At 43.6% G+C, this 25,316-nt stretch overlaps 1 protein-coding gene and 1 pseudogene across 5 annotated transcripts in view; both read left to right on the top strand.

Annotated features, from left to right (window-relative positions):
- ELMO1 (engulfment and cell motility 1) overlaps positions 1–25,316 on the top strand; it is a 547,030-nt gene that overhangs the window by 505,961 nt on the left and 15,753 nt on the right. For all 5 annotated transcript variants that reach the window (XM_060020724.1, XM_060020723.1, XM_060020725.1 and 2 more), the window contains 3 exons: positions 5,790–5,902; positions 15,642–15,749; positions 22,861–22,943. In XM_060020724.1, coding sequence (XP_059876707.1) covers positions 5,790–5,902; positions 15,642–15,749; positions 22,861–22,943 — 304 coding nt within the window. The remainder of the gene's footprint in view (positions 1–5,789; positions 5,903–15,641; positions 15,750–22,860; positions 22,944–25,316) is intronic.
- On the top strand, positions 1,804–1,899 carry LOC132431438 (U6 spliceosomal RNA; annotated as a pseudogene).

Here is a 25,316-nt window from a genome sequence, read left to right as displayed (position 1 = left end):
TGCTTATTATTTAGAGAGAAGCAATGGAAATATTAAGGAAATCTCCTGTTATACGTAACTTCGGCATCATCACTCGGCCACAGGACTGAAAAGCACCACGGTCCACCGGAGCTCTGGGTATAGTTGCAGTAAAGTCACAAAGACTTGTCAGAGCTACAGCATTTCACGGGGGAGGCCGTGAACCAGCCTGGTCGTTATCCCAGAGCCCTTAAAACAGGCAGGAGGGTACCAGCCTCCAGCTTCTTCTCCAGCGATGCTCTGTCTGTTAGAATGATCTGCTAGACAGGAGCTCACCGTGGGGTTAGATGAAGTCCAAATGCTGTCACAGTGGCTTATAGGATAAGCCCAAGTCAAGAAAGAAAAGGCATAGACCATGTACGATAGTCTTCAGTCATTCATTTAACAAACGTGTATTGAGTGACTCCTACCTGCCAGGCCCAGCCTGAGGTGCTGGCACGGGCAGAGAACCAGACACTTGGCCGTCCCTGTGCCAGACTTCAAAGCTGGGGTCTGGAGGGATTATCAGGGACTGTGCTCAGGGCCAGGTGGGAGGAAGCACAGGTGGGGGGGTTGTCACTAGAGCACACAGGAAACACATCTAACCCAAGCTTGGGGGTGAGGATATTCAAATTTTAGAACTGAAGAGCATCTTTAAGGTCATCCCGTTCAAGCTTTTCGTTTTGCAGACGGGGCAGTGGCTCGGCTGGGGCTTGCCTGCTGGCGCGGAGCCCCGCTGGCTGCCCTTTCCCCGTCACCTGGCTGCTGCACGCAGCACGGAGGCAAATCTCAGCGCCATGAAGATCCCTTGGGCATGTGTCTTGTTTTTATAAAACGTTTATATTTCCTGAGAAGGAAAATGCAAACTGCAAGTGACCAAATATTTTGGGAGACTGTGTATTCAGTGGGTTGAAGAAACTCTTATTTCTTAGCTCTTGACTAATTATTTCAGAAGGAGGTATTTGTTATTTTCTACTTAGTGTGACTTTATGGGAAGGATAAGTCCATCCACACAATTAATCCGAGTTCATGGATATAAAAAGTTTGAATAGTCCCAAAATAGGTCATTTACGATGATGTTGGAGGAAGGGGAGCTGCAGGGACAAACACCAGGGAAGCAGAGAAGCAAAATGTGGAAAATCCAGACCCAGGAGCTAACAGACCTAGGACCAGATTCCAAGGCCATTATTTGCAAATGTGGCTCTTTAGTCAAGTTCTGTCACCCATTCTAAACCTGTTTTTCTTACGTCTAAAAGTGAAGATGATAAAAGTGTCCACATCGTTGGATTGTTAGGAGGACTCAATGAAATAGTGCATGAAAAGCCCTTAGCACATGCCCCGCACATAACATCCACTCAGAGAAATGGTCACCCTTATTACGAGCTGATAACCAGAATTTAACAAGTGTCACAGTGTCAATATGTAAATGGTAAAACTGACACTGTGAATATATTTGTTTATACCTCATCTTATCTCAGAATGTACAGTAAAAGTAGGTGAGAAAGAAACAGTAAAAGCAAATAGAGCCAGAAATAAGGCTAGTGCCTATCCTGCAAACCTGCATCCTTGCTAAAGATTGGCCACAAGCTTTGCTCACGGCTCTCGTAGCTAAAGCCAGTGTTCAGTGCACTTGACAAACACTTATCAAGTACCTGCCACTTGCCAGGTACTGTTCTGTGTGTTGATAATTCAGCAGTGAAGAGAACAGATACAATTATCACCCTTGTAGTGATTATATTTAAATGGGGAGAAATAGATGATAAACATGGTAAATAAGATTGTAGCGTGTTAAAAGAGGATACAGGAGTGCTCGCTTCAGCAGCACATATACTAAAATTGGAATAATACAGAGAAGATTAGAATGGCCCCTGTGCAAGGATGCGTGAAGTGTTCCATATTTTCAGTAGGTGCAAACCATGACATATAGAGTGGCTGAACAACAAGGTCCTATTGTATAGCACAGGGAACTATATTCAATATCCCATAATAAACCATAATGGAAAAGAATATGAAAAAGAATATATAATGAACAGCAGAAATTAACACAACATTGTAAATCAACTGTACATCAATAAAATAATTTTTTTTTCAAGAGGATACAGGAAATAAAAAGCAGAATAAGGGCAATGGAGAGTTTGTGATTTTAAATAAAGTGGCAAGAGTAGATCTCTCTAGTTGGCACGGTGACATTTGAGTAAAGATGTGTAAAGGACTAAGGGAGCAGGCTATGTGTGTATGTGGGAGAAACGATTTCCAGCAGAGAGGATCACCAGTGCAAAGGCCCTGAGGTCAGAGTAGGTCTGGGCACTCAGTTAGTAACAAGGAGGCAAGTGTGGTTGGAGCAGAGCAAGCAATAGGAGGCAAGGCCAGAAAGGTAGCCAGGAGCCTGAATTTGTGGGACCTTGTTGGGGAACCATTGGCGCAGGGGACTGGTGTGCTCTGACTTGGGTTTTTAATGATCTCTCTTGCTGTTGTATGGAGAATAGACTCCAAGGAGGCAAGTTTGGAAGCCGAGAGGTCAGGGAGGAAGTTATTTCAATAATCCAAGCAAGAGGTGATAAGAAGTGATTAGAGTCTCTACCGTAGATTATATAGATTTTGAAGATAAGAAGCAAAGGTATTTACTGATCAATTAGATGAAGGGTATAAGAGAAGGATGAACTCAGATTTGGGGCCTGAACAACCAAAGGACAGAGTGAGTGGAGCAGGCTTGGACAAGGGGATCAAGAGTTTAGTTTTGGACCTGTCAAGTTTGAGGCATATGCGAGATATCCAAATAGACAGCTGGATTGATGAGTTTGGAGTTTGGCCGAGAGGTCTAGGTCAGAATAATAAATTTGGATGTAGTCAGCAGAAAGTTGGTGTTTAAAGTCATGAGTCTGAAATATAAAGACCAGAAGAGGTGCAAGGAATGACCTTGGGGACCCTGTAGTAAGACAGAAACAGATCAATTTCTATGAAATAGACACTGTGACTCAGCCCAGAGTCTCCCCAGAGCCCTTGTAGATCAGGGATTGGCAAACTATAGCTCTTAGGCCAAAATGGCCCACTATCCGTTTTTGTAAATAGAGCTTTATTGGAACACAGCCACGCTCCTTTGTCCGCATGCTGTCATCTGCTTTCACTCTACCATGGCAGAGCTCAGTAGCTGCAACGGAGTGTATGACCCACAAAGTCTGGAACATTTACCATCTGGCCTTTTACAGAAAAAGTTTGCCAGCCTCTGTTCTAGATGAACACCAGATGGCAGCTTGGCAGGGCAGACCCCAGGTCCGGGAAGGAGTCTCACTAGTCTAGTGGTGCTGTCTGTCCTCTGCACATGGCACCGGCCTCATTGGGCCTGGACTTGGGATTCTCTTCAGGAAAAAGTGTTAGAATTTGAGTTGCTCTTCACACACTCATTTATTCTTCCTCCTTTAATCTTTCTCCTTTTATTTATTTACAGGGCTTTTAGATAGAATTAGGGGAATATTTATCAAAGCAAAGCCAGTGAACCCATGACCTTGACCTCATTAGCCCCAAGCTGAGGATTTCAACACCCAATTCCAGCCCATGGTTACTACCTGGATTACCCTAGAGGTCATATCTCATTCACAGAGACACCATATAGGGATCACATATGTTTTCCTAATATGAGTGAATTTGGTAACTACTGAATCCATTTGCAGGGAAAGAAGAGGATGTAACTTAGGGGGAAAAAAAAAAAACCTGTTCCATTTCCCACATTGCCTAATCATGTTTTGGAGTCCTTTGGGTTCATAACAAGAAAAGGTAACTCTTGTAGCAGCAAATCCACTTATTCTGATAGTCTGTCTCCGAAGATGGTTCATAATGGAGTGTGTCCTGATGAGCACATCAGGGTCTTACACTAAAAATCATAAATCGTCAAGTTCTTTCCGTTATTTCCTCCTTTTGGCCCTTGTCTCTGCATCTTCATCTCCATTTTAATAACTAAACTCTAGCCTAGTAAAACTATTATTTAAAGATACATCTCTAACCTCAGACTTGATGAAATTCAGATTCTCTCTCCCATGATTTCCCCGTCGCCCCAACTCGGAAGCCAAGAGTGGTGATTAATTGTTCTGTGCGACTGCCCTGGCAATTCCCCACCTTCTTCTCCGTTCGGAGCAGGGTTCATCAAAGCTGCAATTTGCTGAGTCCATTCTACAAAAGCTGAATGCTGATAATAGATAGTTTTAGTGATCTGAAAGCCTGAGATGAGACCCTGTGAGACCCACACTGGAAAAGCAAATGCAAGTAAAGCAAAGGCACCAGGCTGTACCTCTGGGGCTGAATCTTCACGTTAGGCTTTATAAATAGTCAGTTGGAACAGTATCAAATGACAGGGAATTTGAGGCCATTTAAGTCCAAAATATGTATTAACAGCTTTCTAGAATACCTTGTTAGATGGCCAGATCCTTTTATATCACTTTTTATTCTTTTTTTTTTTTCTCATGGGTAAATAGATGCAGTTTGCACAAGAAACACTTGAGTTTGTACCCCTATTCAGGGCTTCACCTCTGTAAATTCGTTCCCGTCTGTGAGATGGGAATGATGATATTAATACCTGTTCCCAAAAGTTGGCGTTTTTGTAGTGGGGAGGAGGGAAGTGGTGTTAAATGAGCTAAAATTGCATGGTACATACTATCTGGCTCATAGCACACACGTACCGAGTGTCTGTGCCTTCCGCACCTGGAAACAGAACACCATGTTAAGACAGATTGCCTGCAATCCAGAGCAAGCCCAGAGTCAAGGCTGAAGCTGACAAAAATGTGAGCCTTGACTACAGTGTAATATGGGCACCAGGAATAGTTGGCTTGAGGAAAGAAGAGAATATTATCAAAGCTTCAGTAACACCTTGCATTCCTGCCCAATGCTTACAGCTAACTTACACTCACACTGTCTCCTTTGGGACAGGAAAGATTCTTATTCCCATTTTACAGATGAGGAAACTGAGACTTACAGGAGCTACCTGAAATGCCAATCATGGGCAGAGCCTAGACTGAAGTCGTATCCTTCTGAGTTTGGGTCAGTGCTTTCAACACTGCTCTGAGGGCTGGACTCTGGGTCTCTCTATACATCCTCAAGTAGAACAACTCTAGCTTTACTAGACTCAAATGCTAGGGCACTACATAAAATTTCACACGATAAAAAATCTCTGCTCTTGAAATAAAAGATTTAAAACCCATTGCACTCTATTATCATATCTTTACAGCATAGTGCATCTAAACCTAAATTACATTGTATTACCCTGAGACAAGATGCAAATAAGCCTTCATTTATCCTCTCATTATCCCAATCTCTGTGGGCTACAATCTGGGTCAATGTGTTGTTCCCAGTTGTAAGTGACAGAATCCAAAGCAAAATGTGGTCCTGTACTTTGCCCAATACTGTGTTTGCTGTGGTGGCAGATCACAGATGCAGTCTAGGGGTTTATCTGCTGTAAGGGGGCAGAACATGACCAGAGAGTCATTGTCTCAGCAGAGCTGAGTGAATTTTCACATAAGTTTATATCTGTGGCTTTGTAAAACAAGAGAAGAAATTTCTCAGGAGACCTTGGTCTAGAAAAACGTCACTGAAGTGATTGGTGCTCTTGTGGGTATCTGTAAATGTCAGAGAACCTCTTTCCGCTGATGCTTAATAAGTGATTCTCTAAAGCACCCACCTGGGAGTATCGGGTTGTTCATGAAAAGTTGCAGCTTGCACTCGCCTGCCCCGTCTGCCCACGGTGCCCTTTCAGCCAAGTGCTGTTCTCAAGGCGTGCTGTGGAATATGTGTTTATCCTTTCACAGGGAACTAAAGGAGAAGATTCAGCCAGAAATCTTGGAGTTGATCAAACAACAACGCCTGAACCGCCTCGTGGAAGGGACCTGCTTTAGGAAACTCAACTGCCGGCGGAGGCAAGGTATTGTTTGGGGCCACTCCAGACCCAGCAAGGAAGAACAGTGGCCTGCCCCCTGCGGAATCACACGGGCATGGGTGTTGGTTTAAGGGTAGGCTATGCAGCATTGTACTCAGGACAGGACTAGCAGTCCAGGTAAGTTCTGATTTCCCATGTATACCCAGGGAGAATCAAAATCTAGAATCACCAGGAGACCTGTGGAACGGAAGAGCCACCTGGGCCATTTCGTGCCTCAAGTCTGCCAGTAGTGGTTCAACAACAGCTGACGTTATTGAGAGCTTACCATTTGCCAGGCTCTCACTTTACCTATGTTAATGAAGCTCATCTTCCCGGTAACCCTATGAAGTAGCTACTGTGATTACGCCCACTTTACAGATAGGGAAGGTAAGGCAGTGAGGTGCGAAGTAACTTGCTCAAAGTCACAGAAGAGCAGGGATTTATACTCCAGCAGCTCTATGGCGCTAACTTTTAATGATTCACTATGCTATCAGGAGAGCTGGCACCCACTGTTGGATTTGATCTTGAAATTTTCAGCATGGATGGCCCTTATTTTCAAATCCCCATACTGATTCTCTTCCAAGTCAGAATTATTTTATTTGTAGATATAAGTAACAGTGAACCAAGGTGGGATAGAGTCAATTTTCATAATCTTGTAAGTCAAATTTCTGAACTGTCTCTATAAACTTTAATCCCAAAATATCCAGTTAAAATGGATGCCATTAGACTAGCTCCAATAGGTGGAAAGAATTTCCAGCTGTTTCTTAGCCAGGGAAGTAAAGTCCCTTGATTGCTTTCTTGACATACTGCTCATTGCAAAGTACTCATATCATACTGTCCTGGAAACAAATAGAAAATAAAATTGAAAGATAAGATTTAGGGAGAGGTGACGAGATTGGGGAACAGTCAGGAACAAGCATAAGCATTAGCAACTGTACCAAGAACAAGCATCAGTTATGGCCCCAGAGAAACCCTGGCAGATATTTTTGAAACCCGATGGATGCCCTCCTCAGACACAGACCTCACCCACTAATGACAAACATCACTTCGTGTTTATGCTGAGCCCATCCTCCCGGCCATTTACTTTTAATGGCTTTGCGCTGAATATTGAGTAAATTCAACGTATTTCGAATGTAAGCATTAAAAATCATATTAAGGAATGTCCAAAGGCAGAACTTCCTTGACAAATGAAAATGCAGGTTATTCCCAGAGGATAAGAAACCATGACAATGGGTATATGCCCAGTAGTGGGATTGCTGGGTCATATGGTAGTTCTATTTGTAGTTTTCTAAGGAACCTCCATACTGTTCTCCATAGTGGCTGTACCAATTCACATTCCCACCAGCAGTGCAAGAAAACCATAATTCAAAAAGAGTCATGTACCAAAATGTTCATTGCAGCTCTATTTACAATAGCCAGGAGATGGGACCAACCTAAGTGCCCATCATCGGATGAATGGATAAAGAAGATGTGGCACATATATACAATGGAATATTACTCAGCCATAAAAAGAAACGAAATTGAGTTATTTGTAGTGAGGTGGATGGACCTAGAGTCTGTCATACAGAGTGACGTAAGTCAGAAAGAGAAAGACAAATACCATATGCTAACACATATATATGGAATTTAAGAAAAAAAAATGTCATGAAGAACCTAGGGGTAAGAAGGAATAAAGATACAGACCTACTAGAGATCGGACTTGAGGATATGGGGAGGGGGAAGGGTGAGCTGTGACAAAGCGAGAGAGAGGCATGGACATGTATACACTAACAAACGTAAGGTAGATAGCTAGTGGGAAGCAGCCGCATAGCACAGGGAGATCAGCTCCGTGCTTTGTGACCGCCTGGAGGGGTAGGATAGGGAGGGTGGGTGGGAGGGAAATGCAAGAGGGAAGAGATATGGGAACATATGTATATGTATAACTGATTCACTTTGTTATAAAGCAGAAACTAACATACCATTGTAAAGCAATCATACCCCAATAAAGATGTAAAAAAAAAAAAAGAAAATAAACCATGACAATGAGCTTCAGGCTGGGCCTCGGGGGAGGACAAATGGGCAGAGTAAGAAAGGGCTGAGTTACAGCTGGGACTGACAAAGGCTCACGTTAGGAAGAAGGAACTCACCTCCCCCATTCAGCCGTTGGAGGACTGGTTCACCCCCTCTTTCCTCACTGCATTCCTTGCATTTGGGCACCGTCATCAGAGTGAATGCTGTTCTAAGGAGATAGTGTGGCACAGTGAGGAAGACAGGAGCCCTGGAGCCAGATGAAGTGGGTACCTTCCTACCTCTGTCCCTGTCCAGCTCTGTGACCTTGAGCAGTCTCCCCATCAGAAATGGGGTTAACAATGCCTGTCTCCTAAAGTTATTGTGAGGAAGAAAAGTGCTCATGAATGCAGCTCTTAGAAAGCAGCTTTAAACAAAGGGGGTGGTAGCTACTGTTTTATTCTGGATGATCCTGTAGAAAAGAACAATGAGCTGGGGGTGAGTAGACTTGGTTCTTGGTACTTACAGAGTTAACCACCTGGGTGTTTATATGCAGAACACGTGACCTCTCAGGGCCACAGTTTCTCATCTGTTAAGTGGGAGAATAGGACTAGATGATCTATTAGTTCAGTCAGCCAGATTGCCTGCTGTATGCTCTGATCTCCTCATTGCCTTTGGCAAAATCAATATTCAGGATATATTGCCCACGTAAGGTGATTTATAAAGTTTTTATTTACCCGATATTGGGCAAAAGGCACAGAAGTGGGGGGAGGAGAGAGGTGGCAAATAGACACATGCCACCAAATGCCTCCGCTCATGCCTAGCTAGAATCCTTCGGAACCTAATTCAGAGAACGCAATTTGACCTTCCAGTCTACTCCACCACGAGACTTCCCTTTCTAGGCTGAAATGGGTAGATTCTACTTGAATAATCCTGATTCTAGATGTCATAATTACAGTTTTTTGGCTAAAGAAGTGTTAGTCCCAAATATGCCACTTTTTCCAGTTTTCTAAAAATGAATTACCTACTGAACAAAAAATATTAGCATCTAGATTATAAATTTATTAGTTAAACTCCCTAGGGAGCACGACCATCTGTGTTTAGTATAAAATCATCCTTCCAAGTGAAGGAAGGCTTTTTGGTGTTTGGTAAATTGATCTAAAACCTGGTGACTAGCTCTGTGTGCTTAAAAATAGGGATTCAAAGCAGACTGTGCTGAAATTGGTTTCCTATCACCCCATCAAAACATTCCATTTAGATTTACCCACATTAGTGAGGACATGATGGAAAATCATTTTAATCCCTTGGAGAAAGGTGAGATCTCAGACAGGAACAGCCACGAGCCATCCCTGGTTAAAGAGCAAGCACATACGCAAAGGGCCCGTGCGTGACCACACTCCCTCTAAACTTGTCCTACGGTGAGTCAAACACAGATGAGTGGATTTAAGTATTAACTTTACAGGGGAAAATAGGAAAGAGCTTCCTGTCTCACAGAACTGGAAAGAAGAGGAGCAGATGTAGAGCCCCTTAGTGTGCCACGTTTGGCTAGAAGGCCCCTGAGTTGCTACTTGCCCATCATTCTACCTGCCTCATTTGCAACTCTGCTACTTGGTTAGTCCAATATAGTTATATACAAATCTGGATTTCTGGGAATTCTGACCACAGTAGAACTGAGAGGCAGTAAATCATGGGAGACACACCAAACTGCATTCAAGTCCCTGCCTCCCCACCCCCTAGCTGGGTAGCCTTGGACAACCTAATAAATCTCTCTGTGCTTCTGTTTCCTGATCTGTCAAGTGGGGATGATGTCAGTTCCTACATCGAATCATTGCAAGGGTTAAATAAAATCATGCATCTATAGCACTTGGTGCTCAGCACATGGTCAAACATTCATTAATGGTATTTAGTATTAAGTTTAGCTTACAGTTACTTAGAATATAGGTTTTTAAACACAGGCCATAGAGTGGCAATGGCTGTCACATACTTGCTTCACTCTGTCCCGCATTCTCTATGGAATGTGAAAGGCTCTTGTTCACAATCCTTCATAATGAGCTTGCCTTGCTTCCGTGTTTCCTGAACTTCTCAAGAGAGTTAAGATGAAATCCCACAAGTTGTCTATGTTCGAGCTGTTATATGCTTCATGAGAATCTACAGGCTCAGGAACTGCCTCCTATTTTCCTTTCTTTTCAGAGATTAGGGTCTTTCAGAATCACTTGCATTGAATAGTCTTGATAAGAGCCCAGGGCTACACACTGGAGTATCATTTTCAAGAAATGATAGTATGAAACTTTTGCTTCTTGTTGAAGACAGTGTCCGTTTTGTTGACCAGTATCCCTTCTCTAAGCATTAACATGACAAACTTAATCTGAAACCCACTGGTGAGTGAAACGTGTCCCCAGAGGAGTTGGCATGTTCCTGCGCCGAGGCCAAGGGCGGTGTACCTGCCGTGTTCTTTCAGCTCGCTCAGAAGACCTAGAGCCGAATGGTACGTTCAGGCCATTTCAGTAACCATGTGAACCCTTTTGGGGAGCAGGTTGTTTCTTCCTCTTTGATTGAAATTTTCTTTTAATATTTAATTAAACCTTATCATAACTCATTTTTACCAAAAGGCAGGTATAAGTAAATGTGTTTTTTCAAAAGAAGAGAAGCCAGATTATTTTCAGAAAAAAATCACTTTGCAATAGATGAAAATAACAGATAATCATTGTTCTCAAAAGGCGGAGGGACCAGAGCTTCCCTGGTGGCGCAGTGGTTGAGAGTCCGCCTGCCGATGCAGGGGACACGGGTTCGTGCCCCGGTTGGGGAAGATCCCACATTCCGCGGAGCGGGTAGGCCCGTGAGCCATGGCCGCTGAGCCTGCGTGTCCGGAGCCTGTGCTCTGCCACGGGAGAGGCCACAATGGTGAGAGGCCTGCGTACTGCAAAAAAAAAAAAAATTAAAAAAAAAGGTGGAGGGACCAGTAATGTGAATGAGAGGGGTTACCATTGACTAGAAGATTAGGAAGGCACTAATATTTGAGAGCCAGCTCTGTGGAAGGTGCATGATGGGTACTCTATATATGTTTTACTCATATAATTATTCGTGTTACTTAACAAAGGAACCATAGGGGTCCCTAAGGTTTTTATAATTTGGCCAAGACTCCATAGCTGATGTGTCAAGACCAGGTGTGTAACTCAGGTCTGTGTGACTCCAAAGTATCAGTTAGGCCAAACCATCTTTAAAATGACTCGGGGGCTCTGGAGTTAATCTTTTGCTATGAAAGGAGAGTCTCCAGGGAGACAGAATTCTGAATCAAAACAAGAGTATCTCGTTCTGAAAAATGTTCAGTGAGGTGAGGAAGATTTGAAAGGCGGAATGACCTTCATTCTGTATCCGTAGTTGTTGTCTTCCTTTACTGAACCAACAGAGATATCTTCTATCTCATCACCTGGAAGATGACATTTCCCTTTAAAAGCATTGCTGGGGTTCCTCATGTTTTGTGACTTGGAAACGTTTGACCCTAGGCAGGAAGCAGACCTTCCCCTGAGCACGCTGAAGATTTCGCACATTTTAGGTTAACCTAAGAAAGACCCAAAGTCCTAGTGGAAGTGCCCTAAGATTTCACTTTAGTAAAGGCCGCCTGTCTTCCAAACACAGGACTTTCAGGGCCCCCTGGGCCAGCAGCCAGCTGCCAACTGTGGGCTTTGCGCACAAGACAAAGATGTCCCCCTGAGTCCATGGCAGAGTCGATCAGGACTCGGTTCTTGCTGTGCCCTGTGCCTCACTTTACAGTCCACATTTCACACTCGACAATGGTAGCTATTCAGCTTGCCCGTCTCCCATAAACACCTGCTGGCCGACCCAACACTGGTCTCCAGCCTGGGTATGAAGAGAGACAATGAGCTGCACTGTTCCATATAGCTACCTATGGCTATTTAAGTTAATTAAAATTAAATAAAATTCAAAATTTCTTCTATTCCTATTGAATAAGCAGGTACAGAGTATTTGCATCATTGCAGAAAGTTCTTTCGAACATTGCTGCAAGAATTACAGTTGCCAAGGGTGATTAGCTGCATAATGATCTATGTGACATATAACTTTAATCAGCCCTGGAGACCTTCTTACCAGGCTGTGAGCTTTGAAACCAGCTTTTCCCTCTGACCTTCACACACACACACACACACACACACACACACACACACACACAGAAAAAAAGAGTGAAGCACAAAATGATCTCCATACTTTCAGTTTTTGAGTTGGGGGAATGAAAACATGGCTATTAACGTACTAACATTTCTAATTGACTGAAAGACCTCTATACTAACTCCTGTTTTCTCTTTAAATGCTACTAAACAATCTTTGCTAATGTTCTCACTGCTTCCTGCTAATTGCTTTTAGTGACACAATCCACTCATTCATTGCCCAGAGGGATTGGGGAACTAGTAACATCATGCTGGGTTTTGAATAGAAAATACACATTTTTCTTACCATAAAAGAAACTGCGAATCAAGCTGCCACTGATGGCTGACACTGAAACTGTCTCACCCAACAAGTCGGTGCGCTCTGCTGGTCGGAGGTGGCATCTCTGCTCTCCTATATAGGGGCTCTGCCTTCAAGACAGCCACACACAAGTTATGATGCCTCTAAACCTTCCCAGAGCTAACGACTCCAGCCTTTATCCTGAGAGAGATACTGGCTGAGTATCCACCCATTTGTTTGAGTCAAAACAACCTTCCCAAGCCGTTCAGCCCCTTTTCCAATATTTTGTCATCCATCCAAGACTTCCTATTTGATGGGAGGAGCAGAACACATCACTCACATCGATGATGCACCGATCTTTTGTTCTCCACCATCTTAGTAGTAGACAGAGAAAGAGGAACTTCTATAGGATAAGAGAAGAGGTAGCCAGAGGTAGGAGGAAAACCAGAAGCTGGTGGTGTCATAAAAGTCAAGAGAATTTAAGCCTCTGGAAGGAGGAAAATCTGTCAGCTATACCCTGTATTGTTATGGCAAGGTTCCAAGTAGCCTTTTGTGTTTCTTTAAACAAACAGTGACTACAGCTTTTCAAGGAAGACGGTTGTTTTACCTCCCGGAACCCTGATAAATAGCCACTGTTTTCAATAGTTTCTGAATGTAGGAGTGTGTTGCAGAAGAGATTTTCCCTGTTCCTGTTTTTCCCTGTAGTATAGGCAGAGTTGCTGAGTCACAGTCCCTACTTCCCAGACCTGGGAAACAAGTGTTTCCACCATATTTCTTTAAGTTGCCACTAAGAGCTAGGGAGCTCCTTCTCCTTGAGCTGCTTGGCTTTGTCCCTCATGTCTGCCTTTCATCCTAATAATTTTTGCTGCACCCAGTAGAGTACTGTAGGCACTCTGCAAATATTCACTGGAGAAATAGACGTAACGTATTAAATAGACAACTTACGAAAGTATGTGTGCAGCAAATTTTTGAAGTGTTGCAAATGAATGTAAGTTGTGCATTTTACTCCACAGTATATGTTTGTACCACTTAAAGTTCTCAATGCTCCCCCAATTATATGGAGGATGATTGACCCATTTGTGCCATATTGACCCTTGGGCTTCAGGTTACCACTGCCAATCCCTAGAGTTTACCCCGGTTTGAAAAGTGAGGGATTTCTAGGAAGAACAGGCTAAGACCTCACTCAAAATAAGACCAGCGTGTCCAAGCACAGCTCACCAACTTCCTTCCCAGCTTTCTGTCACTGTTCTTCAGTCGCTTACTTAGCCAAAGTCCCATCTCAGAGGTAGCAGGGGAAGGAGAGCTCTCTAGGAAATTTTTCAAGCTAGATTTGTGGCCATCACAGTTCATTTAGACAAGGTGAAAGGTCCTTCAGGGGGAAGAAATCTCTACAATTACTCATGCCAGGTTCCCAAGAGCACTGTTGGTGCTCGTGGCCAAAACTTGGCCCTCTCCTTTGGAATTGCAATTCCTATTGTGAATTACAAGTCAAATTCCCAAATGTGTTCTCCTCATGGAAAACTGCCTAATTGAAATGGTTATGAATTATTCAGGGAATAACTTTATTTTCTCCCTTTGAAATGCTCTCCCAGAAGAATGACCTGTGCTGTTGAGTGTGTGTGTGTGTATAGGTATATATATATAACAGAATTCTGAAAATTTAGCAATTCCAGATGTTTTCCTAGCACTCAAATCACTGTTTCTTTCCTCTCAAATTTTCCCACCAGCGTTTAGATTTTTTTAAGTATATGGATTGCCATATTCTGGCTACGTTCAGGAATTCTCAAACCCTGTTTATAGATGAGAAAGGAATCACAGAGGCATTTTGCTTTTGTGGATCCAGTTTGGGTGTTTTCTTTGTTCATCGTGTGGCTTTTACTTCCAGTTTTAAAACTTTCTTTTCTACAAAAAGAATTGTAGTTAAAATGTGGTTTTGCAGTGAAAGCAATTTTAGGTAGAAGAACATTTTTCTTAAACATTATAGAGACCTTTTTGGTCAGAGTGGCTTCAAAATAATTTGTGTTTGTAGACACAGTAATGGGGTGACTTGACCAAGGCCACTGTGTTTGCCAATTGCATAATGTCACAAAGGGGTTTACAGGTCAGGGATGCTCTGTGGCTTAAGCATCTTGACCAGTGGGTCTTCATTTATCAATTTAGCCAACAGCAACTGTGTAACTTCCACGTGCCAGGCACTGTGCCAAGGGACCAGTGCAGTGCAATTGTGAAGATGGTGGTTGTCATCAGAGCGCCCTGGCTTCTCCACACTGTCAGGGCTGATGTGTGTCCTGGAGTCCTCTTCTGTCAGTAACCTTTCACACTGAACCCACTGGGGCAAGTTGCTTACCTAGGGTCTATGGCAGATAATGGGGAATACTAAGGGGCTTAACATGGGAGCACCAAGGATCCAAGGAGATGCTGGAGCAGCTAAGAGGATGGGACGGGTCCCTTTGGCTGCAGTAATCAGAGAGGGCTTCCTGGAGGAGGCAGCATCTAGCACAGCCCTGAGAGCTGCACAAAGATTGCTGTCACAATCTAAGTTTCTTATCTAGAAAAAGCACTCTCTGCCTCCTTCTTGCTGCCTCACCAGCTTATTCAAAAATTTTTATTACATTTGGGGAAGTCAACTTAAAGGAGTTATTTATGAGAATGATCCTAAGGTACTGGTCACACTTATTTAAGAGAACTAAACTCTAGGAAAGAGAGAGGAGATGATTGCAATATCCTCATTCTTGGATAAATTTCTGAATTATTAGTGTATTTCCTCATGAATTCCATCCCTTGTGTGTATCACTAGCTTCCTAACAGTTTATTCGTTGATTAGTTTGTGTGCATAGGCCTCAGGGGTGAGGGGTTGATATGCCAACTGACATACGGCACAACCATCTCATCAGTCTTACAATCTCACAGAGGAACGTGGAAGCAGAAAAATTCTGCGAAAGCTGTTTTCTCTTCATCTCCCTCCCCACTTTTGTCAGGCCCAACTGAATAAAGGATAATCCCCTAGTCATTCTAGTAACCCTCTGGAAGCCACCACCTCAGAAACTCTGTTGCCGTTGTCCTCAAAGGATTTGATAACTTTCCCAGTGGTACCAAATGTCTACCAAGAAGGACAGGAGCTAACTAAATATCAAAATCGAGAAGGGACTAACTTCCAGGGCTCTAGAATGATTCCTTCTTGAAGAATTAAAATCGAAGGAACTGCGTGTTCTCCTAGGCAAGACTATGACGAAATAAGGATGTCAATATTTTTTGGAAACCAGAATCGCTTACCTGGTAAATTTGTGTTTTTTTCCCCCAGACAAGTTTTGGTATTGTCGGCTTTCACCAAACCACAAGGTCCTGCATTATGGAGACTTGGAAGAAAGTCCTCAGGGAGAAGTGCCCCACGATTCCTTGCAGGACAAACGTAAGTGCCTCTCCTGTGTTGGAGGCCTGAGTTTTGGTTGCTTGTTCGTTTCCTGGTCACAGAATATCATGCAGAAAGACTGTCAACCTCAGTAAACCCATTAGGCATGTCTCATCTAGCTGTGAGTCCTGGCCGAGCCGTCTCATCACGCATAAGACCTTGATGGATTTGTGGTTTGGGACTGAAGAGGGGAGGGGGTAAAAGGAATGCTCACCTACCTTTCCTGAAAGATGTAAACCTGGGGTTCAAACACCCACTTTTACGTTACTTGTCCAAGTGTTATTCTAAGGAGCAAAAACACTATAAACCTGATTGTCAGTTGTCTTTTTCTGATGACCCAGAATAATTTCACATGAATCATGTACTTGATCCCACCACGTTTATGCGTTATAGTTCACTGTATCCCACGCTTATAACGCAGAGCTAATGCCAGACCCACGTATGGCTCGTTTACTTCCAAGAAGTAACTCAGACACTCAATAGCATTCTGTGGTTTCCTAAATATTCCCCAAAATACATATTATTTATACCGATTTGCTATTTCTGTACCATGTCTCTTAAAGAGCCAGTCATATGCTAGATTGTTTTAGCCCAACACCAAAGCAGGTTCCAGGTTTTTTTAGTCAGCATTAAGTGTACTAATTAAACAAAGTATTACAGAAATATTAAAATACACAAAGGTAATGGATTAATTTGGAAGAGAAATGAGATAAAGTTAGACATAGCCTCAGAGGATATCTCAGGTAGAGAAATCAAAGAGTGAGAAAAAAGTAAAGACACTTTAAAATAACTTTTACAAGTCACCTTGACCCTGCCATGAGTCATATGAACAAGTCGCAAACAGAATCCTTACCTCCAGGTCCTAGCACCTTCCCCCTTGTCACCCCAGGGCCTATGGAAGTCAAATCTGTACTGTCTTCCTTGCAGCTCATGGCGATCACAGGGGAAAATAAACCACAAGTGGCAAATTCCTGACACACTCAGACTCTGGGCTGACATATCAGACAGACAGCCTGGAACATGCTCGCTTCCTCCAGCTTAAAAATGGGACAGTCTGGTCTTCATAGTGTCATTTAGTTCAGAAGGCAATCTTATTTCCTTTCATGGGAGCACTGCCTCTTCAGCCCACGTTATTTGAAACCCAGTACCGCAGAGTCTGGGGCAGTGTCTATGCATTCTTGCTATGGGGTCTCCCCAGGCCTCTGCCTGTAATAAGGACCCTCCCTTCAGGTCTCAGAAAGCCTTCCGCATCCCACCATGGACAGAGCTGGACCAGTGGTTCTCAGAGTGTGGTCTTTGGACCACCAGCAGCAGCATCACCTGGGAAATTACTAGACATGCAGCTTCTCAGATCCTCACTCCCAGACGTGATGAATCACAAACTCTGGGGATGGGGCCAACAACCTCTGTCTTAACAGACCCTCTAGGCGTTTCTGATGAGCGCTGAAACTGAGAAGTGTGGAGCCAGATGTTGCCTGACACGCTTCATAGTGAGTCCCTAAATTGGGCTTTCACCAATATGTAAATATTTTAAAACAACAAGAAAAGTGAATCGACAGTGGGTTGCCAACTTTCAGGTTTGGCAGAAATAAAGGCTATTATAAAAGAAAATCTAACTAAAATTTAATATCACATTGCTTTCATTTTAAAAAGGGCTCTTGATCAAACAAAACGAAAGACCAGAAAGGCCTAATCTTGGAATAAAGGACAGTCCCTTGTACTAACTTAAATTAACTGTGTGAAAAACTCACAGCAGTGTCTTCATTTTCCTCTGTTTGCTGTTAACTGGTGAAAAACTCACTGATGAAACCTCCCTCATGAACTCAGAACTGTCCAGAGGCCAGCTATTTGGAATCTCTGCTCTAATGCAGTAAAATGAAGAGTTAAAGGTCAAAGCAACCACAAGCTCTATATGAAGTCTTTCACTGCCTCGTTCTTAACCTGACCAGGAAATAGGGAAAGTGGTCTGGGCAGGAAAACAGAAAAACCACAGCTGGATTCATTCCTAACCCACATGGCCCAGAGAATCGGCGCTCCTACTCACTGGCTGTGTTATTTATCTCCATAGTTATAGGGATCTAGTCCTCTTCTCCACCCACAGATAGGCACTAGATGGGCGTGGATTGTAGGTTTAAATGCAGCGCTCTCATTCTCGCTGGTTGTGCTGCTTAGGAAGTCGGTAGCCCTGCCCCTAGAGGAGGTCAAGTCGTGGACAGTACCTGAGCCTTGAGTAGGGACGGTCTCTGGGCTAGAAACCCGAGGGCCGATGCCAGGGAGAGCCAGCTTGCCAGGGTGGTTGCAGAAGAGCCAGGACAGAGCTGCAGATCTCCAAACAGTTTTTGGTCGTGGCCACAGAGTGAGGCTGCTTCTCGGAAAGGGTTGCATCAGTCCCTCTGACAGTGGCTGTGAAACTCATCCACTCCTTTCCTCTGCGGCCTTTGAAGTCTAGTAATTCAGAGTTCCAGAAGAGCTGCTCCGTAAACAGTTATCCATTGCAAGGCAAACCAAGAATGAGTACCTGTGCAGGTGTGTGCATATGAGAGGATGTGGTGTGTGTGTGTGTGTGTGTGTGTGTGTGTTGAGGAGATTATATCTGTATGCACATGTGTGCCAGGGAGGGGGTATATTTCATGTAATGAAGTCAAATGAAACTATTGTGTGCCTGAGATGAGAAGGTCCCAGCCTAGGAAACTAAAGTTTGCTGCTTCAGGCCTGCCATCTGGTTTGCATTTAATTACAGATCGCATCCTGCCTGGAGCAAAATAGTCCATCCTCTTGGAGCCCTTAGTCAAAAACCTCATTCCACTAGAAAAATGAGACATTCCTTTAATTCATTTCAAGTACCCTTGCTCTTGCTGTGTACAATTGCCCTCTCTTGCGACCAAGGGGAAAATTGTCTTCCACCCCTTGAGTTAATCAGTGCTGAATACTGAGATATTGGTGAATCAAATAGCATAATTGAATCCTCTTAATCCAGAGAGTGCAAGTGGAGATTGAGGGCCTCTCCTTAGCTGTCTTCATGTCTAAAGATTTAGCAAATCTCTCTTCTCGTATTCCTTTTGTTAGGCAAGAAACATGGCCCTTGAAAATCCACATCTAACCTCCCTTCGCCCCACATTCCTCCCACCAGGTTTATAGACTCTCATCACCCCCACTAAACACCAGACTCCTCTGCTTTCCAGCAGTGCCTGGGCCCCTCAGAGACTCCCTTTGAAAGAGTCTAGGCCAGCGCTCTTCACTCCCACATCAAAGGGTTTTGCTCCCTCACACAAGGCCATGAAGCCTATTACAGCAGAGGAGAGGAGCAATGGCCACAGCAAAGCAAAGTGGGCAATTTGGGTCATTGAAGCATGGGGAATAATTCAGGCCCCTCAATCTACAGAGAGAATTAACTTTGACTGTTGATAATGAGAACAACCGCAAATAACATCTTTTGAGTGTTTACTCAACAGCAGGCACTGTGCTAAGAGCTCTACGTTACATAATAAATTATCCCCCCCACAACCTGAAGAGGTAGGTATCATTGGAAAATTAGGATTAGGAAAATGAGGTACAGAAAAGTTAAGTAACCTGTTGAAGGTCACATGTCCAATAAATAATAGAGCAAAGATCTGAATGCAGCCATCCAACTCCACGGCCTAGATTTTTACCCACTTCTCCAGACCACCTAGATTCAAAGCCAGCAATGATCTTGGCTCCAGCACTGAGTTAATTCTCAGAACAGCCCTATGCGATGGATGATATTATAGTTCTACATTGTAGACAAGAAAGCTTATGCTCTAAGAACTTAAGCCCAAAGTGGTATAGCCTGTAGGTGCACCTAGAATTCGGATCCAGGCTCTGTGATTCTAAAGGCACAGCCCTTCCAACCACTCCAGGCTCCCAAGTTAGAGTCCAGATTCTTTACTAAACTGTACGGGGATCAGCCTGCCCCTCCTCTGTATTTCTGCCCATAGGAGCTTCCACGATGGAGCTGTGTATACAGCAAGTGCTCATGGCTTACTGGTTACTTCCTGGGGTGATTTCTGTCTCAACTTGGCTCCCAGGGGTGAAAGCTAGAACAATTTTTATCATGGTGGCCACATTTACTTTTTCAAAGGCATTTTTTTTTAATCACAATTAAAGTTCCTTCCCCAGATAGTAGCAATCAAAGAGTTTCCTGAACATATCTGAAGTGATAACCACTTCCAGGGCTGTGTTCAGCATGATTTGGGGGGCTGACATCTTCCAAACATAGGGAAAAATCATGGCCTAGCAAGGGACCATAGAATAGAAGAAAGAGCAGCAGTCCCAGCTCTGTCCCTCACTAGCTGTGTGATGTTGCGTGATTTATTTCTTCTCTTTAGTCCTCAGTCTTCCCATCTATAAAATGGGAGCGTTGAATTAGATTGTCTCAATCCAGCTCAAACTGAAAAAAGCATTGAAAGAAATGAGGCCAGGCTGCAAGGAGTTAGAGTTGGCGTTAGGGAACCAGTGGTGACCCTTCTGGTTCTCATATCTCTGAACCCCACTTAGTTATGTTGCTCCTACAAAAAAGGGCCTGATAGAAACACCAGCCCTGCTTTGAAGTAATCAAGGGCCCTCTGTTGCCTCTTAAGAGTGTAGATTCAAAGGATATGAGTCTGATCCTGCTCATGGGTTTAGAGAGGACAGCATTTTAGCCCTTCTGATGCCTAATTTTCTGGTGCATCTAGAGACCAACTATGTAAAGAGCAACCTTTAAAAGCCATGCTGTATTTTTAGAATTTTGTGTTTTCCTTTTAGCCGTAATCCTGTGAGTAATATAGCAGCTCGTCTCCTTGACAGGGGACAATGCATGTAAAATACATAAAATATGTAATGCCACAAGCACGGTGGAAGAGTGCTTTTTCTCTGCTGATTCCTTCTCATTAGAGATTCTAAAGACTGCTCCCACGACAGACTTTAGTGTTACTCTTGTCCCGTTCCAAGTTAATCTTGCCCAGTTTTCAAAGCCAAGGGGTAAATTACTATTTATAGATCTTCAAAGACAAGGGGTAACTTACTATTTATAAATCTTCATTGACCATGTTACATTATTATACAACAGAAGACTACCCTGTGACTCAAACTCCATCTGAAGCTTGAGGAGGGTTTTGGAGTTGGTATGTTAATTATATCACAAATTCACTTCAGTGGTGGATTTTCATTGAAAAGTAAATGTTAAGTAAACCCAGCTTCCCAAAGTGCCCAAATATCTCCTCCTGGGGTAGTGATTAGGGAGCCAGGTCAGCCACTGAGAACAGGGCTGATTGTTGGTTCTGAAAATGGTTTTGAGGAGAACTGAAGTCAGAGGCTGTGGTCAAAGGTAGTTCAGGAATCACAAGGACCGTCTAAAAGAAGATGCCAATCTCGAGCAGCCAGGCAGAGAAGGAAAGCAGTCCAAGGTCAAGGGTCATGCCATTCAGGAGAGGCTGCATCGCTACATTTTGCTGCAAGAATAAATAACCTCCACAATCTCAGTGGCTCAGGACAGCAAGAGTTTATTTCTCACTCCTCACATTACGTAACTGACATGGGCTTTCGAAGGACTGGTCCACACAATCACAGGGACTCAGGCCAATGGCTGCTCCACCATCCCAGAGCTGTGCCATCTGGATGGACCATGGAACCGGATCAGTCCCTGTGGCTGGAGAAGAGAGGCTGGTAGGCGTGGACTTTTCACTGCCTCAGCTAAGAGAGAGACAGGCCATTTCCTCTCACATTTCATTGACCAGAGCTAATCGTATGGCCCCACCTAACTGCAGAAGTTGTTGGGGAGAGTAGTCTTCCATATGGCCGGAAGGAGAGGAGAGGCAGTCATTAGTGAGTACAAGTCAGGTCCACCAAAGAGATCTAGAATCAGGACTGAGCTAGCCGCGGGTGCCTGCAGAGAATCCTGGAAGAGTTCCTCACAGCCTCACTCTTCTCTAGGGTTTGAGAGAGCTCTAGAGGTGTCACAGATTTGGACAAAGTTCTTAGCAACTTTAGGGTACCCGGACAATGTTAGCTTCTAAAGAGCCTTCCTGTTAACGTCGTTTTGACATTCTATATATTTTATAATTCTCTCTTCATCTAAATGTCACCCCCAAACCCAATGCCCCAGTAAAAATAGGTGAACTTTAATCATGAAATCTCTCATTATCTTCATCATTAGAGGAGTCTAAGGAATTGATGACGCAAAGCTTCTGCAGATCCTAAGTCCCTTACAGGAGTGAAAGATTAGGAATTGGAAAGGGACAGATGACTTTGCAGTTTTTTAAATTAAGCTTCCAAACCATCCTACTGCCTTCTCTCCATCAGATGATCTTAACAAAAGCTTTAAAGGCCCAAGCCTTTCCACATCTTTTATCCTCCCCCAGGTTCTGAGTAGGATGAGAGATAACATCATTTTATCAAACTGCATTGTGCTCAGGATTTCCAAGATAAACACCAGCTACCACTTCCCTATCAGAAAGGAATGTTCCCTTTATTTAATTGAGTTTAATTTCATTGTCCATAAAATAGGAATAATAAAACCTGCCTCACAGAATCCTTGTGAGAAGTAATGAGATGGTAAGAGGGAGAATTTGGAGAATGAGAGTTCAGGATGGTTTAGATTCAGATAAATTTTTTTGTGATAAGGTTACTTCCCCTCATTATCCAAAACTCAGAAACTAAAGAGATGTAACAACTGTAGCAGGAGATATCCATCTGTAGGAAGCATTTGGCATTGCTCCTGGCACATAGATGTCTTCCATAAAATCAGTATCAGTACCACTATTAGTATGATTATTACTGCTGCTTCTAGTACCATCACTTTTAATGCAACTATGATGGGTTTGTTGTTGTTTCTGGTCTTTTTTTTTAGGTATTTGCTTTATTGAACCAAATTCTACTATGAACATAGATTTTTCTCCCCGGGGATGCTTTTTACCAGGGTATAAGGATATATTTTAGTTCCTAGCCCTGGACACCGCTTGACTTCTCTTTTCTTTTCACCTCTTTTCTCTTCTAGCGGTAGTGTCTGGGAATGGCAGCCATAGCAGCAGACTCGATGCTTAGTCTTGCTACTTTCTGGACACTTAAGCTGTCACATGATGTAGTTACTTTCATTTTCTCTTATGAATTGCAGTGCCGGTGGCAGATATCAAAGCTGTGGTGACGGGAAAGGACTGCCCTCATATGAAAGAGAAAGGTGCCCTTAAACAAAACAAGGTATGTTTTCCGAGTTGCAAATTGTTCTATCTGCTCAATGCAGTTACTGACTGCAGTGGGCCGAGCCCTTCTTTGGTAGCTATGCTTGTGTGGTTGGTGTGTGTGTGTGTAAGTGCACACACGCACACACAGTTACACATCTCTTAAACTCAGCTCCTTTTCCTTTCCTCATTCCTTTTACATCTCTTACCTAGTCTTATTCTTTCTCTCACTGATCACTTGTCGAATCTCCACCATGCCTTGCATTCTCTCACTTCCTTTCTACGTACAGCCCTAGGAATTGCCCTCTCTCTGTTGTCACCAGTCTTCTCTCAAGCCTTTTCCACTCATCTCCGTCCATCCTCTGGGCCTCTCCTAACCTTCTATTTATGTTCATATTCTCCCTTCTGCACTTCCACCCCAATCCCTTTCGTTTCCTCCTTCTTGTTACCCACCTGGTGTCTCAGTGAAGTCTGGGAAAGGGAGGAGAGACTAGATGGCGCAAAACAAATCTTAGAAAACTTTTAAAGGCCTGATATTCTTCAGCATCATGGGAAATATTGTGAAACAGTTCAAACCCAGCTTAAGGGAGAAAATCTCCCCAGAGGTGAATATTGCTTAAATACTCTTCACATTGCAATATTCTTCACCCTCCCCATCATGTTGTTCACCATGACAGCCTACATTCCATAACAGAGGGTATGGGAGGTGGCATTTTCCGAAAAGATGGAGGAATTTCCCTTGCCCCCCGTTTGGAGGTATTTGCCCTTGGAGGGGCCATCAGGGAGCCAATTTTTTACTTCTTGGCATCTTGTGTTACATAGTGTCTGTCCATGAACAAAATTAAGCAGCTTCATCTGAAAGCTTCAGGCACCTCGGAGCCAAAAATGTCACATAGATCAATAGGTTGCTTCTTTATCGTCCCGTGTCGTCATTATCTAAGAGAAATGTAAACATTATACACATCCTATTTATCAATCAGTGTTGAAGTGAATAATGCCTGCCCTGCAATTTCAGTCATTGTAAGATGAAGGTGAATCCAGGTCTGCATAAGATAACCCTATCTATGGTTAAGGAAAATCAAAAGCACTACAAAAGTACTGTTTAGGAAGAAAACAGGGAGAGGATACAGCCAAGGAGACAGATAACAAGATCTTTGTTTCTGAAGTTGCGTAAGTATAACTCACCTCAAGTCCATATGAATCCTTCTGTGTCGAGCCTGTCACAGTGCTATCATATAAAACACTGAGTGACATAAGGGCATGCCTTGGGGTCTGTAGGTCATCTGTTACACAGAATTTGTTTCTTCTCCAAGATATGGGGAAGTAGGGATTCAACAGCTCATCATATACCAGAAGAGCATCCTTAACTAGAGACGCAAGTCCCCAACCTTCATGGTTTGCCTCCTGTGGGGCCGCCTTCCTTCAAGACCACCTGATAACAGACGGAGCACCGGCTCTGCTCAGCTCCAGCTGAGGTCCCCGTGGTTATATAACACTTGGAGCCGAGCAGGACAAGGTATGAGGAAATTGGCAGCAACAAGAGTCTGTAACCTAAAGAAGGCTAGGAGGGGTATAGTTGGCAGCCAAGCAACTTGCAAGGACTCAAGCATTCTGATTGGGACAGCGAATTATGTAAAACAGGTGTGAAGGAACTTCTGGTTTCACCCCAACCTGTAAAGAGCCTAGGAGTTGTCACTCCTATCCTTACAGTAAGAAGAAACTGAATAAAGTGAAAATCAACAATTTTCTTGGAACTACCAAGAGAACTGATGTTGCAGGGGAGACCACAGCCATGGAATCTGGAGAGTCAGGTGCATCCAGAGAGTCACAGCCAGATCTGCTCACCTGAAGCAGAATCTACTGGAGCCGTAAGCTGTAAGATCATTTAGCTGGCAATTCTGATGACTGCTAGTATGAGAGTGAGAAACTCCTGGGGGTTGCAGTCTTGTGGGGACATACTTTGATGGGCTTTATTTCCAGTAAACCTAGCAGATTCTCTCAGTGAAGATCTTATGGAGAGTCCCCCATCCCCCACTGCCCACCTCCATCATGGCTCTGGGAGGGGAAAGAGGTGAGTAATCCTGGAATATGACAGAGCCTTCTCCATAACGAAGCCCTGTTCTCCAAACCTTTATCCCAGCTAGGGGAAAGGAATTTCTCCCATTGCATTCCTTTTTAGACTTCTTATCTCAACCACAGGGTTGGGGTTGGGGGAGATATAATCAACAGCAGTCAGAACCTCAAGGAAATCAGTAGGAAACTCTGTAGCTATGCTACTGGGAAAGCTATACTACTGGAGATACACTTGAGAAGGTGACAGCCACAAGACATAGGACCCCCAAAAGATGGAGATTTAATTGGAAAGTTATGGAGTGCTATCCCTCACCCATAT

Source organism: Delphinus delphis, chromosome 9 (genome assembly GCF_949987515.2).
Source record: "Delphinus delphis chromosome 9, mDelDel1.2, whole genome shotgun sequence".
NCBI classification, from domain to species: Eukaryota; Metazoa; Chordata; class Mammalia; order Artiodactyla; family Delphinidae; genus Delphinus; species Delphinus delphis.
The sequence above is the reverse complement of the archived record's forward strand: the minus strand, read 5'-3'. Positions and strand labels throughout refer to the sequence as shown.